General features: G+C 36.6%; 1 protein-coding gene across 1 annotated transcript in view; it reads left to right on the forward strand.

Annotated features, from left to right (window-relative positions):
- HEATR5A (HEAT repeat containing 5A) overlaps positions 1-15,541 on the forward strand; it is a 97,296-nt gene that overhangs the window by 31,140 nt on the left and 50,615 nt on the right. The window contains exons 13-17 of the mRNA XM_021695349.1: positions 780-889; positions 6,570-6,733; positions 6,833-7,008; positions 11,857-11,962; positions 12,803-12,993. Of these exons, the coding sequence (XP_021551024.1) occupies positions 780-889; positions 6,570-6,733; positions 6,833-7,008; positions 11,857-11,962; positions 12,803-12,993 (747 nt within the window). The remainder of the gene's footprint in view (positions 1-779; positions 890-6,569; positions 6,734-6,832; positions 7,009-11,856; positions 11,963-12,802; positions 12,994-15,541) is intronic.

A 15,541-nucleotide genomic window follows, 5' to 3' on the forward strand; every position in this document is an offset into this window, starting at 1 on the left:
ATTTATTTATTTGAGAGAGAGAGAATGAGAGACAGAGAGCATGAGAGGGAGGAGGGTCAGAGGGAGAAGCAGACTCCCTGCCGAGCAGGGAGCCCGATGTGGGACTCGATCCCGGGACTCCAGGATCATGACCTGAGCCGAAGGCAGTCGCTTAACCAACTGAGCCACCCAGGCGCCCCTTACCTGCATATTTATGTTTCCTGTTTGTTTCCTTCCATATGATTCCTTTTCCAAATAATAGACTTTTTTTTTGTTTGTTTTACAAATGCCAAGTTGTAAATTGTGGAATTTAGTAAGAGTTTGTTTTTAGACAAAATACTGATGGCCTTAGAGATCTAAGTTGAATATATAGTTTTGTTGTATGGAGTATGATAGGAAACATAGTAGAATAATTTCCATGTATGACACATGTAATACCTCTTATAACTTATCATCACAGTATTTTTTTTTTTTAAAGATTTTATTTATTTATTTGAGACAGAGAGAATGAGAGAGACAGAGAGCACATGAGAGGGGATAGGGTCAGAGGACGAAGCAGACTCCCTGCCGAGCAGGGAGCCCGATGCGGGACTCGATCCAGGGACTCCAGGATCATGACCTGAGCCGAAGGCAGTCGCTTAACCAACTGAGCCACCCAGGCGCCCCATCACAGTATTTTTTTAAATGGAAAAAAAGAAACATAAAGGAGCACTAATGTTTGCTAATAATACATATAGCTGTTTTATATGTCAACCTATATAACTTACACATTTAAGATATATTGTTTCTTTTATTTTAAGGCTTTCTTCAGTGCTAAAAACATATGGAAGCACTTTGAAAACACCATCAGTAGTTTATAGGCAAAGGCTTTATGAATTACTGATTTTATTACCTCCTGAAACCTATGAAGGTATGTGCTTTAAACCAAAACATTTTACTGTTTGTGGCTAGGACAGTGCTGGGAAAGTAATACCCGAATGAATGAATGATATGGCGTTTATTTAGTACCTTATTTCTAGGAGCTTTAGGAAGTTCAGTCTTAACTATTGTATTCATCATTATACAGTAAATAAAGTAAATTTTTTTAAAAACCTACTTTTTAATGTCTTGCTTTCTTTTCTCCTCTGGGGAAAAAAGTCCCTAGTTCCACCGTGTGGAAGAGAATGAGTCACAAAGATTGGTCTTAATTCTACTCTAGGGTTTCCTTCTACATTGATGATCTACTGTTCACATTCTGTTTCACTGTTTCATTCTTCGCTGTGCCCAAACAAAAGTTTAATACTGAACTACCAAGGTATAATTGATTTTCTAAAGTTTAGAGTGTAGGTTTTGCCTTTATTGGGTTCAAATATGACCTTAGATTACTAGTTTACTATGATTGGTAACATAAACTTGTCTTTATTTTAAAATTAGTCCTACAAACTTTATATTGCTGCTGCTAAAGTACTCAAGATGCATGTTTTAAGAGGTGAAAGTTGTAAATGGTCTCCATTGGGAACTTCATATTTTTTTAGTCTTAATAGTTTCTAGCCAAACATACTGATTATTCAAATCTGCTTCTTGTACGAATACATTTATTGGCTTATATCCTTATTTTACAGGTAAATGCAGTATCATATATACCACAGTAGTTCAAAATATTAACCTGTAACTTCTGTTTGGCCTTTATTATTATATGAGTGGTATTATTATGTGAGTGTGGTACTGCCTTTCTTCCTGGTTCACAAATATACCTAGCAAAATGTTTGATACAAACATTTAGTATATGAAGAACTGGAAAAAAAATGGGTGATTGTCATTTCTCAGGAATTGTATCAAAAGAATCATTTCTATATGCCAGGCACTGTGATAGAAATTGTATATATTATCTCATTTATCTTAGAATAATACAGTGAGCTGGTTACATTTTCCTTATTTGACAGATAAAGGCATAGAGAAGTTACAAAAACCAACTCAAGAACATATATGCAGTAAATAGTGGAATCAAGATTATAGATCTGCTTCATGCTGTGCTGCATACCTATTTATAGGTAACCTGCAAGAGACTTAACATTCAAGGCTTAGTGATAGGTCCTTCTCATTGTATACTGTCTCTTAGTATATAAGAGCTACCTGCTAGATATAAAAGCCCTAGAGATAATTTCCGTGTTTTATACCTCTGATAGCTGTCAGGTCCTGGCAAAAACAATTCCCTTTAAATATTTATATCAATTTTACCATATTTTAGAGTTTATTTTCAAACTACAGATGAAAAAAAATGATTTCTTTTTCAGGTCTTCATTAAACATCTAAGAATACCAGAATTTCAACTTAAAATCTACACTGTATCTTCTAATAAATGATAATATAAGTCTGCCCTTAAAAGACTTTAAAAAAACAAAGTCTTGTACTTTTTTCTCAGAATTGGAGTTTGGGAATGCAGTCAAAAGTCCTAAAGGGGGCGCCTGGGTGGCTCAGTTGGTTAAGCGACTGCCTTCGGCTCAGGTCATGATCCTGGAGTCCCTGGATCGAGTCCCGCATCGGGCTCCCTGCTCAGCGGGGAGTCTGCTTCTCCCTCTGACCCTCCTCCCTCTCATGCTCTCTGTCTCTCATTCTCTCTGTCTCAAATAAATAAATAAAATCTTTAAAAATAAATAAATAAATAAAAAAAAAAAAAAAGTCCTAAAGGAATAAAAAAAAAAATAGAAGTCCTAAAGGAATAATGAATATAAAGTGTATAGATTTTAAATCAGTTCCAGAGTGTTCACTGGGAGACAAAGTCAGGAATTACTATAAACTTCTTGAAAAATAGAATCTATATTTACCTTCTTTATCTTTTTCAAGTTTATTTATCTAACATTACTTAAAGAAGAATTAGTTCATAGAAAAATGAGAATATGGAGGTATTAATAGTTTTATGTTTCAACCAAAAAAAATAATTTGCCATTTCTTGGCTATCTTTTTTCCATCTTTAAAACTATAGAAATAAAATTAAGGATTTTTTTCCTTAAAGACTTTTAATTTTTTTTTTTAAGATTTTATTTATTTGACAGAGACACAGCGAGAGAGGGAACACAAGCAGGGGGAGTGGGAAAGAGAGAAGCAGGCTTCCCGCCAAGCAGGGAGCCTGATGCAAGGCTCGATCCCAGAACCCTGGGATCATGACCTGAGCCGAAGGCAGATGCTTAACGACTGAGCCACCCAGGCGCCCTTAATTTTTTTTTTTTAAGATTTTATTTATTTATTTGACAGAGAGAGATTACAAGTAGGCAGGCAGGCAGAGGGAGAGGGAGAAGCAGGCTTCCCGCTGAGCAGGGAGCCTGACGTGGGGCTTGATCCCAGGACCCCAAGATCATGACCTGAGCCAAAGGCAGCCACTTAACTGAACCACCCAGGTGCCCTAAGACTTTTAATTTTTTTTAATGGCATTCTATTTAATAGATTTATGTGTATGGAGCATAACAGTCAGAACTTTACCATTAAAATATCAACTGACATTTAAAATAATGGCTCATCATACAATAATAACCTATAGTAATTTCTGAATCTTTTAACACAAAATGAAATAGTAGTCTTTAAAATTATACATCTCATTAATTCAAAATATGGCTAAGTAACAAAACAAGTTTAAAGTTCTGATGATATTGGTTGGTACGATGAGTTGTCAAAAAGTAAGTTTACAAGACAGAGTAAGAAATTGCTTTTGTTAATGGACCTATTTTTAAGAATTTAAATGACTGGCTGTCCAGCAGATGCAGACGTTTGTCGTAGGAGTGACTTAGTTTTCCGAAGTTTGTGGAGTAAAAATTGGGTTCTTAGTTTTTATTTCCTATTTTAGTTTTGTTATGGACCTTTCAAGTGTTTTAATTTTCTCCACACTGGAAATTGCTCCTCCTGGAAATTTCTACAAAAAAAGCATATTTGCAGAAGCGCCTGGGTGGCTCAGTCAGTTAAACATGGAGCCTGCTTGTCTCTCTCCTCCTGCTCCTCCTCGTACTCTCTCTCAAATAAATAATGTTCCCAAAAAAGCGTATTTGCATTTTAAAATGTAATCATTCTTAAGTTCAGGGACTTTGAGGTGAGCAGTCACTTTAAATGAGAAATAGAGAGGAGTGCGCGCCTGGGTGCCTCAATCGTTAAGCGTCTGCCTTCGGCTCAGGTCATGATCCCAGGGTCCTGGGATCGAGCCCCACATCGGGCTCCCTGCTCCATGGGAAGCTTGCTTCTCCCTCTCCCACTCCCCCTGCTTGTGTTCCTTCTCTCGCTGTGTCTCTCTCTGTCAAATAAATAAAATATTTAAAAAAAAAAAAACTAAAAAAGAGAAAGAGACAGGAGTGCCTGACTGGCTCAGTCCATGGAGCATGCAATTCTTGATCTCAGGGTAGTAAGTTTGAGTCTCACATTGTGCATAGACATTACTTAAAAATTAAAAAAATCTTTAAAAAAATAAAATAAGGGGTGCCTGGGTAGCTCAGGTGGTTGAGCATCCAACTCTTGATTTTTGGCTCAGGTCATGATCTCGGAGTCGTGGGATCAAGCCCCACATCGGGCTCCATGCTCAGTGGGGAGTTTGCTGGAGATTCTCTCTCTCTTTCCCCTTTCCCCCCTCACCACACTCTCTCCCTCTGTAAAATAAGTAAATCTTTAAAAAAATAAATGAGAAATAGAGAAACTGTTTCCACACTTAGTTGTAAATATCTTTGAAATGGCAGGTCAATATGATAATGGACCAGTTTTTCAAAATGTATATATAAGAGAAACAACCATATGCTATATCATGTCTTTTTTTTTTTTAGAGTGGAGGGAGGGGCAGAAGGCGGGAGAGAGAGAATCTTAAACAGGCTCCACACCCAGCCCAGCTCCGAGCCCGGAGCCCAACACAGGGCTCAGTCTCACAACCCTGATGAGATCATAACCTGAGCCAAAATCAAGAGTTGGTCGCTTGGGGCACCTGGGTGGCTCAGTCGTTAAGCGTCTGCCTGCAGCTCAGGTCATGATCCCAGGGTACTGGGATTGAGCCCCGCATCAGGCTCCCTGCTCAGTGGGGAGTCTGCTTCTCCCTCCCCCATTCCCCCTGCTTGTGTTCCCTCTCTAGCTGTCTCTCTCAGTGTCAAATAAATAAAATCTTTAAAAAAAAAAAAGTTGGTCGCTTAACCACTTTAGCCACCCAGGCACTCTGCACGCCCCCCCCCCATGTCTTATAGAAGATTGCAGTGCTGTCTATAAACTAGGATGGCCCCCGAAACACAAATAAAATGGATCCTCTGTGGATCCAAGTTCCAAGTTGTTAATCTGTAAAAAAATATAGACGATAGAGGAACAAATTAAACTGCACTGGGGCATATATTCTAAAAATTCAGGCTGTAGAAACTTCTACAGAAAAACCTCATTTCTTCAAATAAATTACACAGGGAAGGGGCACCTGGGTGGCTCAGTCGTTAAGCGTCTGCCTTGGGCTCAGTTCATGATCCTGTGGTCCTGGGACCAAGCCCCACATCAGGCTCACTGCTCAGCGGGGAGCCTGCTTCTCCCTCTCCCTGCCCCCCACCTCGTGCTCGCTCTCATCATTTCTCTCTCTCTCAAGTTAAAAAAAAAAATTACACAGGGAAAAGTAGAGGTAAGAACTTTATTTATTTATTTATTTTTAAAAGATTTTATCTGTCAGGGAGCAGCAGGCAGAGGGAGAAGCAGACTCCCCACTGAGCAAGGAACCTGATGTGGGACTCGATCCCAGGACCCTGGGATAATGACCCAAGCTGAAGCCAGATGCTTAACCAACTGAGCCACCTAGGTGTCCTGAGGGAAGAACTTTAGATTGAATGAGACTTAAAATATATCAACTAATTACAACATGTAGACTTCATTTAGATCTTAATTCAATCAAAATCAAAAACAGGAATTTATGAGACAATTGAAAATTTGAACACTGAATGGGTATTTGATGTTAAGTGTTTTTTAAAACATGATATTATAATAGGATTGTTTAAAATGTCCTTAACTTTCAGTGATACATAAGGAAATATTTATAGATGAAATTATATGCCTTCTAGGATTTACTTCAAAATAATATGGGAGGTGGTGAGATAGTGGATGGAGGTGTAGTGAAACAAAATTGATCCAGCTGGTCAAGATGCATGACAGTCATATGCTCAGGTGGTGAGGAGTTGGGGTATCATAATACTATTATGTCTGCTTGTCTGTATGTTTGAAATTTTCCATAATAAAAAACATGTCAAATGTTTATAGATTTTTTAAGCTATGGTTTTTTAAAATAAATACAATTTATCTGCTTTTGTATTTATCTTTTTTATTCTGTTTTTGTTCTTCATGTCATTTTATTTAACATGATGGTAGTATTTAGTCAGTATCATGAGGTACACATACTTTGAGATGTCTTTTCAGTATCTGTTCTTAGTCTTGTGACCAGTAGCACCAGTTGAGCCATTTGTTTGTAGAGTATTTTTTAAGAATGAGATAAAATCTTTGGCTGTAATAGATTAAAGTTAGCTGATGTTTAGATTAAAGCTCTGCCTGGGTTTTTTGAACCCTGTACTTTAACCAGTTAACTGCTTCTAGTAAATTGCTAATTGCTGTTTTCTGTGACTCAACAGGAAACCTTTGTGCTGTCCTCAAAGAGCTGGCTGCTGACCTGACTGCCTCTGATATACAGGTGGCAGCATCGGCATTTTTACTTCCACCCCTCTGTCATCAGGATGATCTTGTGATATTAAGTCCTCTGCTACAAGAGACTGACCATAGATTTATCGAAGAACAGGTAGAGTCATTTTTCAGTAACTCGTGGGTTGACTCACTCTGTGAACAGTCATTTTAATACCTTATATATATATTTTTTGTTTGTTTTGTTTTGTTTTAGCTCCTGCTTGGTAATGGTATTGCTTGTGGAAGTTTGGAGTATGACCCTTACTCTATTTATGAGAAAGATGTAGAGGGAGATTCAGTGCCTAAGCCCCTGCCTCCAATACTATCAGTTATTAGCTCTGCAGTCAAGCTCTTTGGAGTTGTATGTGCTCATGTGGGAGAAGCCCAAAGGTAAATCATCTTTAGTAGTTCACTTATCTTGAAATCCAATATTTAAGGATTGGTCATTGGTTCAGTGAATGCATAATAGAGAACTGATGCATAAGAAAAATATCAGAAGATCTCATTAGTGGGGTGCCTGGGTGATGTAGTCGGTTAAGCATCCGACTCTTGGTTTCTCAGGTTGTGATCTCTTGTGAGGCCTGCATCAGGCTCAGCGCGGCGTCTGCTTGAGATTCTCTCCCCACTGCCCCCCATTGGTGCATGCGTGCTCTTTCTCTTTCTCTCTCTCAAAAAAAAGTTTTTATTAGCATAAAAGAGTTCTTACAGATGACAGTTGTAGGTGAGATAAAGGCTCTTGTAATTATTCATCTGGCTAATATTTAATAAGTAATTAAGTCAATGATTAAATTCAGTGATTAAATTAAACTGAAAACTGCTAGGCTTGTGGATATACTACTTTACCCATAATTACCTTATCATCTACCTGAAAATACAAATAAAAAAACACAGTGATTAAAAAAAAAAGAACAACAAAAAAATGCAGTGGTATTAGAATTTTGATTTATGAGCTATTGTACAAAGAAGAACACTGGTTTTCTGCTTAGATTAGGTCTCATAAGCTTTCTTACCTTCAACGCTTTGTGGAGCCATTATAGGTCTTTGGTTTGGTGGATTTCAAAAATTAGATTAAAATTGATTAGTCTTAAGTTTAATAGATTTCAGTCCACTCAAAGTAAACCTGTTTTGAAATATCAAAGACTAAAAATGATTTCTTATTGCGGATGACAGTTTCATAATTGATAACTGAGATAATACCTTTCTTGGAGATAAAAAACACTTGTATCTAGTATCCAGTAAATTGTTTTTATGTGAGATACTAAATGCAATGTGAATTTCTCCCATAGGCTATGCTTTTAACAATTTATAAATTAGTAACTATCCTCATTTATTCATATTCTTTCCTTCCTTCTCTTCTCTTTCTCTCTCTCTTTCGCTTCCTCCCTCTCTCTCCCTCCCTCCCCACTCTCTCCCACCCTCCCTTCCTTCCTGTCTGCTTCTAGCATGCTAAACCAAAAATAATAACATGCAACTAGATACATAGCTTTTATATCATTTTATCTAGTTATGTCTTCCACAGAATATCAGTTAGGTAGGGAATTTACCTTGGTCTCTTTTGATGAAGACTCAAAAAATATTTGAATCTTGTCAGCAACACATTTTTGGGGGGTTTTAAAGTAAGCTCTAGTCCCAACATGGGGCTTGAACTCACAATCCCAAGATCAAGAGTTACATGCACTGCCAACTACACCAGCCAGCCATCCCAGGAACACATTTTTGAAGCATGTCTCTGGATAGTTTACTTTCAGTGGATAGAATAGTGAATAAAACTTACGTTTGTTTTTTATGTTGATTGTTAATAGCCTCATGTCATTTTATTTTAAACAATGGTAGTATTTGCTCAGTATAAGATACCACAGACACACACACACACTGAGATGTCTTTTCAGAGCTTAAATTTTAAAAGATGATGTTTTTCCCAAATTTATTTGTAGCCTATAGCTCCCTGTGTATGCTGTAACTATAAAGTTGCGGCTTTAACGTATTTAAGACAATATATGACCAAATTATAAATGAATGCTGTAGCACTAAAAGATGAGAGGAAAATCATAGTAGTCTGGAATATTCGAAGAGGAATTGATAGAGGAGGGATGCCTGAGGTGGCTCAGTTGGTTAAGCGTCTGCCTACAATTCAGGTCATGATCCCAGAGTCCTGGGATTGACTGAGTCCCACACCAGGCTCCTTGCTCAGTGGGGAGCCTGCTTCTCCCTCTTCCTCTGTCTACAGCTCCTCCTGCTTGTGCTCTCTCTCTCCCTCTTTCTGGCAAATAAAGAATTGATAGAGGGGCGCCTGGATGGCTGAGTCGGTTGAGTGTCTGATTCTTAGTTTCAGCTTGGGTCATGATCTCATGGATCATGAGATTGAGCCCGACCTCAGCAGGGAGTTTGCTTGAGATTCTCCCTCTCCCTCTGCCCCTCCCCCTGCTCCTGGATGGGAGCTCGAGTGCGCTCCCTCTCTCTCTCTCTTTCTCTCCCTCTTTCTTAATTTCAAATAAATAAATCTTGGGGCACCTGGGTGGCTCAATTGGTTAAGTGTCTGCCTTCAGCTCAGATCATGATCGCGGGGTCCTGGGATCGAGCCTCACATCAGGCTCCCTGCTCAGTGGGGAGTCTGTGTCTCCCTCTTCCTCTGCCTGCCACTCCCACTGCTTGTGTTCTCTCTCTCTCTGTCAAATAAATAAATAAAATCTTAAAAATAAATAAATACATATTTAAGGGAAAAAAAGAGAAGAATTAATAGGGTGGGAGTGAACCAGTTTGTAACTGTACCATTTTATAGAGCATACAATTTAAAATAATTAATTTGGCTTAATATAGCATTGACTACAGTGATGAAACAGGGGTGGCCTTGTGGGGAAAAGATTTAAATTAAGCATATTCTTAAATGGCTCCACTCTTTTTGACAGGTCTAAGACAAAAAAGTGAAAAAGAAAAGAATATACTTCTTAGAGAAGGTTTTTTTTTAGGAAAATTATTTTTTGTTCTAAAATTTAACTTAAAAGAATGCTCAGTTTTTTTTTAACCTCACCTGGACTAAAATAGCATATAGAATGAATATATATTTAAGGGAGAGGTTTTATTTGTTTTAATAAAAATGTTGAGACCTGGTAAAAACAAAACATACTGTGTTTAGATTCTAACTGAATAAAAATAGTAGGCAGTACTTTGGAGATTTTTAAAGGAAATAGTCTGGCAGGATCCCAGATACAGAAAGTGGGTCATAAGCAGCTCTCAGCAGTCTCCATTGGGTGTCATTAGAGGACCAGAGAAGAGAAACTACATAGGAAAGTTAAGTTTCTAATATCCTGTTATCCAAAATATGATACTTGTTTAAGATGGCAGACCCTTTTTCTTTTGGGTCTTTACATTCCTAGAGGGAAAAAAAATGTTTTAACCAAAGTATCTATATTTAACAACAGCATCTGAATATTTCAAAGCATTTGGTTGTTATTGTGCTTAGCTTTGTGTTTCAACAGCTTAAAAGAAAGTCTTTAATAACATGAAATTGCGCTAAGATTAGAAATAGGTTTTTCATATTTTATTTATGCGCTTAGAAATTAAATTGTCTTTAAATCATTTGGTTTTCTCTGTTTTGACTATAGGATTCTAAAAGTAAGAGAACTTCGCATTAGTAATTTTAAAGTACTAAAATGTTTAAAGCTCTAGAATGCCAAGATAATTTTATTTATTTATTTTTAATTTTTTATTGTTATGTTAATCACCATACATAACATCATTAGTTTTTGATGTAGTGTTCCATGATTCATTGTTTGTGTATAAGCCAAAATAATTTTATACAGAAAAGAGCTATGATTGATCTTGTGCATGTGTTGCTGTGCTTACTTTGAAGCATTTTGCACCTAAATGCAAAGAATGAATTACTTAATTTATCTGAAGATTGTATCTGCAGAACAATGTACTGTAAACAGTACATTGCGGTCACTTGGACAACTTTTTAAAATGTAGATTCTGATTTAATAGTATGGTATGCATGTATGTTGGGTATTGAAATTTTCAAAAACTCCTTAGGGAATTCTGACATGCAGCCAAGGTTGAGAACCACTGCTATAAATGCTGTAAAATAATTGTGGGTTGATGGAGAGAGAGGAAAAGCATAGTACTGTCAGGACATGTAAAACAATACACAGAAGCAGGGCGCTTGGTCGCTCAGATGGTTAAGCGTCTGCCTTCAGCTCAGGTCATGATCCCAGGGTCCTGGGATCGAGCCCCGCATTGGGCTCCCTGCTTGGCGGGGAGCCTGCTTCTCCCTCACCCTCTACTGTTCCCCCAGCTTGTGCTCTCTTGCTCTCTGTCAAATAAATAAGTAAAATCTTAAAAAAAAAAAAAATTCACAGAAGCTACATAAATAGCTAATGGACACATTCAATCCCAGACCAAAACTAACATCCATCATAGTTAGAATTGTGAAATTTAAAAAATTGCTCTGTCAGTAGAATGATTGAACCAATTGTAATACATGTGCACAGTAAAATTTGGCTTCATGAAAGTTACCAAAGAATAAGAATGATTTGAAAGGTGCTTAGGAGGTAATGTTAAATGAGAAACAGAAGAGTTAAAATTATGTTAATATATAGTGTGATCCTAAGTACATTTTAAAATACAGCTGGGAGTTCAAAGAGCTGTGCTGATTCTCATTAACTATAGATGACATAAGTTGGTGCTACCTTTAAGATGAAGCTATGTATTTGAATCCATTTAAGTCCTATTATTAAGAGCAAGAAAGTTGATGCATGTAACTTTTAAGATATCCTTTGTTTCGGGGTGCCCAGCTGGCTTCGTCAGTAGGATATGTGACTCTTGACCTCAGGGTTGTGGGTTTGAGCCCCACATTGGGCATAGAGTTTACTTAAAAAAAGAAAAGAAGAAAAAATAAGATATCCTTTGTTTAGAAAATAGTTATTGAGATAGAATTTTTCCAGGTAAATATTTATTAAGTGATACTTTCGTGGGGTTTTTCTCACATAATAATGTTTCTCACCCACTGTCAGAATGACACAAAATCAAAATGTTTTTGTATTTTTTACGATATATTTTCTTTTCCTAAAATGTTTTAGTATGTTCAGCAAGAGTTTATCTCATTTTAGCAGTTCCCACAAAATAATGCAACAAAACAGATTAGCAGTATATACTTAGTAATGCCGTTTGGCTTACTTTATCTTTATTAGCAGATTCACTGTCTTACTATTTGCTTTTAAATCTTGTTGTTTCTGATTTTAGGCTTTTTATACTGGAACAGCTTTTGGACAGTATAAAGCACTCAAAAGGAGCTCGTCAACAAATAGTTCAGTTACATGTTGTTTCTTCACTCTCTAGTTTCTTGAAGGTAATTGTTTTTTTAAAATTGGGGTGTTTGATTAATTTTTTTTCTAATTTATGTCCAACTATGTAGGTTGGAGGAAGGTGTTTTTAAAGAACTGCTGCTTTTTTTTCCCTTCCCTTTTTTCTTAATCTCCTAATGAAAATGTTTCAGGATTTGTAATTCCCCTTTTACTTTATCTCTATGTAAAACTTGTTAGTCAGAAATTAAACCTGAAGTCTTGGCTTAGGAACATGCTATAACCTACTCAGCCTAATATCCTATACCAGAGATTGGCGACTATGGCCTATGGGCCAAATCTGGCTTATTGTTGCATTTATGACTTATTGTTTCTAACTAAAATATAATACACTTCATTGGTTATTTTATGGAAATTCCTATTAATGTTCTTCTGAACACATATATACTATAGTGATAATCAGTTACCATATTGTTTGCCTGGAGTTTAAACTTCTAAAGAACTTTCTCTGAAAAATCAAATTATTTTTGGGTGTTCAGTGTTTGTGTGTGTGTTTAAGTAGTAATCCAAGTATGAGCGTATTTGCTTAACCAGAATATTCATTCCAAACTGGATTCAAAAATTTACTACAGGGGCGCCTGGGTGGCTCAGTCTGTTAAGCATCTGACTCTTGATTTCAGCTCAGGTCATGATCTCAGAGTTGTGAGATTGAGCCCTGAGTCAGGCTACATGTTCAGCAGGGAGTCTCCTTGAGGTTCTCTCTCCCTCTACCTTTGCCACTCACTCCACTTGCATTTGCTCTCACGCTCTCTTTCTCTAAAATAAATTTTTTTAAAAAAGGAAATTTACTACAATTGTAAGTTTGGATTATTCTTTACATATTTCAGTACTTAGCTGTCTCCAAGGGAAATTTGGGTCCAGAAGAAATGAGAAGACCTGCCCTAGCATTGGTGATGGGAGCCCTAGAAAGTCCCAACCCCCTCTTGAGATGTGCAGCTGCAGAGGCATGGGCTAGATTAGCCCAAGTGGTTGATGATGGAGCTTTTACTGCTGCATTAGCTCAAGTCAGCTTTGACAAGTAAGTGAATTTCTTATTTAATACTCATACACTATATGTCAAAACTGGGTATAGTTTGTTGATTTTTTTGGAACTAGTGAAACTTCATCCTGGGAATTAACTCAGAAAAAATTGATAAACACAGATACTTTCACATGAAGGGTTTGCTCATCTTAGAACATAAAACTATTACTACTTTGGCTTTAGTTTTTATATAATAAGAGAAAGATTACCAATATATGAGTGGTATAACTGGCTATCAGTGGAATGGACTCTGGGAGACACAGAGTTTTATCATTTAAAATATAGATAATAGGTAGTAATAACAATGTACTGGAAAGAGTAAAGGCTGTATGCTGTCATGATCAGGAAACTTAAACTGTGTTTTCATTTTTGCCAGCTCTGAGATCATGAGCAAAGAGTAAACTTCTCAGCTAGTTTTCCTGTTTTTCGTAACATTTTTAAATTTTAATTAAATTAATTAACATATAATGTATTATTGGTTTCAGAGGTACAGGTCTGTGATTCATTAGTCTTATATAATACCCAGTGCTCATTACATCACATGCCCTCCTTAATGTCCATCACCCAGTTACCCTGTCCCTCCACCTTCTTCCCCTCCAGCAACCCTCAGTTTGTTTCCTGTGATTAAGAGTGTCTTATGGTTTGTCTTCCTCTCTGGTTTCGTCTTGTTTTATTTTTCCTCTCTTCCCCTATGATCCTCTGTTTTGTTTCTTAAATTCCACATATCAGTGAGATCATATGATAATTGTCTTTCTCTGATTGACTTAATTTCACTTAGCATAATACCTTCTGGTTCCATCCACATCATTCTAATGGCAAGATTTCTGCATATATATACCACATCTTCTTAATCCATTCATCTGTCGATGGACATTTGGGCTCCTTCCATAGTTTGGCTATTGTGGACATTGCTGCTATAAACATTGGGGTGCAGGTGCCCCTTCAGATCACTACATTTGTATCTTTGGGGAAATACCCTCTATTTCAAATAGAAGGTTGTTAATACTACCTTGCCTGCTTAACAGTGTTAAGGTAAATGAGATAATAAATATGAAAGTAATATGAAAGAATAAAACAACCACAAATAAAAGTTCGTGGTTATATTAGTAATATATGTATATAAAGTTATATTTGTAGTAGTAGTAGTAATGCAAGTAGCACTTTGACCTTCCAGTTTACTGAATATGTGTGACTGATTTGGTTAAGAGCTTGAAGTCTGGTGGTGCCTGGCTGGCTCAGTTGGTAGAGCATGCGACTCTTGATCTCGGGGTTGTGAGTTCAAGCCCAACGTTGGGTGTAGAGATTATAAATAAATAAACTTTAAAAAAGAGAGAGAGAGCTGGAAGTTTGGAGTCAGATTACTAAACTTGGTTCAAATCCCATTCTTCCACTTAATAGTTGGTTACTGTGTAAGAGTTACTTTGGCTATTTTGTTCTCATCTGTAAAAAGGAACTGATAATAGTACGAATCTCAAGGTTGTTGGGAGGATTAAAGGAGTAAATGTAAAACACTTAAATTAGCACAGAATGCGTAAGAAAACTAATAAATGTTTTTTTTTTCTTGCTATATTTAATGTTAAAATCAAAGTTCTTGAGTTGAAACTCTCTTTGTATGGAATTAAAGTATCTCAGCAATGTGAGTTTTTAAAATGTAATTTAATGATGCTCTCAAAAATGTAGATATGGAAGGAGCATACCTCAGCATTAAAAAGACCATATATGACAAGCCCACACCTATCACACTCAAAAGCTAAAAGCTTTCCCTCTAAGATCAGGAACAAAAAAAGGATGCCCATTCTCTTCACTTTTATTCACCTTGGTTTTGGAAGTCTTAGCCATGCAATTAGACAAGAAAAAGAAATAAAAGGCATCCAGATTAGAAAGGAAGAGGCAAAACTGTCACTGTTTGTAGATGACATAATACAAAATTAGAAAATCCTAAAGACTCCACCAAAAAACTGTTAGAATTAAATGAATTCAGTAAAGTCACAGGATATGAAATTAACATACAGAAATCAGTTTCTATATATATAACAAGCTGTCAGAGAAATTAAGGAAACAATCCCAATCACTATTGTCAGTAAGAATAAAATACCTAAGAATCAGTTTAACCAAGGAAGTGAACAACCTGCACACTGAAAACATTAAGACATTGTTGAAAGAAATTGAAGATGACACAAATAAATGGAAAGATATACCATGCTCCACAAGGATGGCATGCAAATTCATGAAGCGTTCCATATTTTAATACACACACACACACATACACACACCATGCTCATGGATTGTAAGATTTAATATTGCTAAAATATCCATACTACCGAAAGCAATATACAGATTCAGTGTAATCCCCATCAAAATACCAGTGACATTTTTCACAGTGCTAGAACAAAAAAAATCCTGAAATTTGTATGGAACCATAAAAGACCCAAATAGCCAAAGCAGTCTTGAGAAAGAAGAACAAAGTTGGAGGTATGCTGATTTCAAACTATATTACAAAGCGATAGTAATTAAAACAGTATGTTACTGGCATAAAAACAAACAG

This window comes from Neomonachus schauinslandi, chromosome 9, assembly GCF_002201575.2.
Source record: "Neomonachus schauinslandi chromosome 9, ASM220157v2, whole genome shotgun sequence".
NCBI classification, from domain to species: Eukaryota; Metazoa; Chordata; class Mammalia; order Carnivora; family Phocidae; genus Neomonachus; species Neomonachus schauinslandi.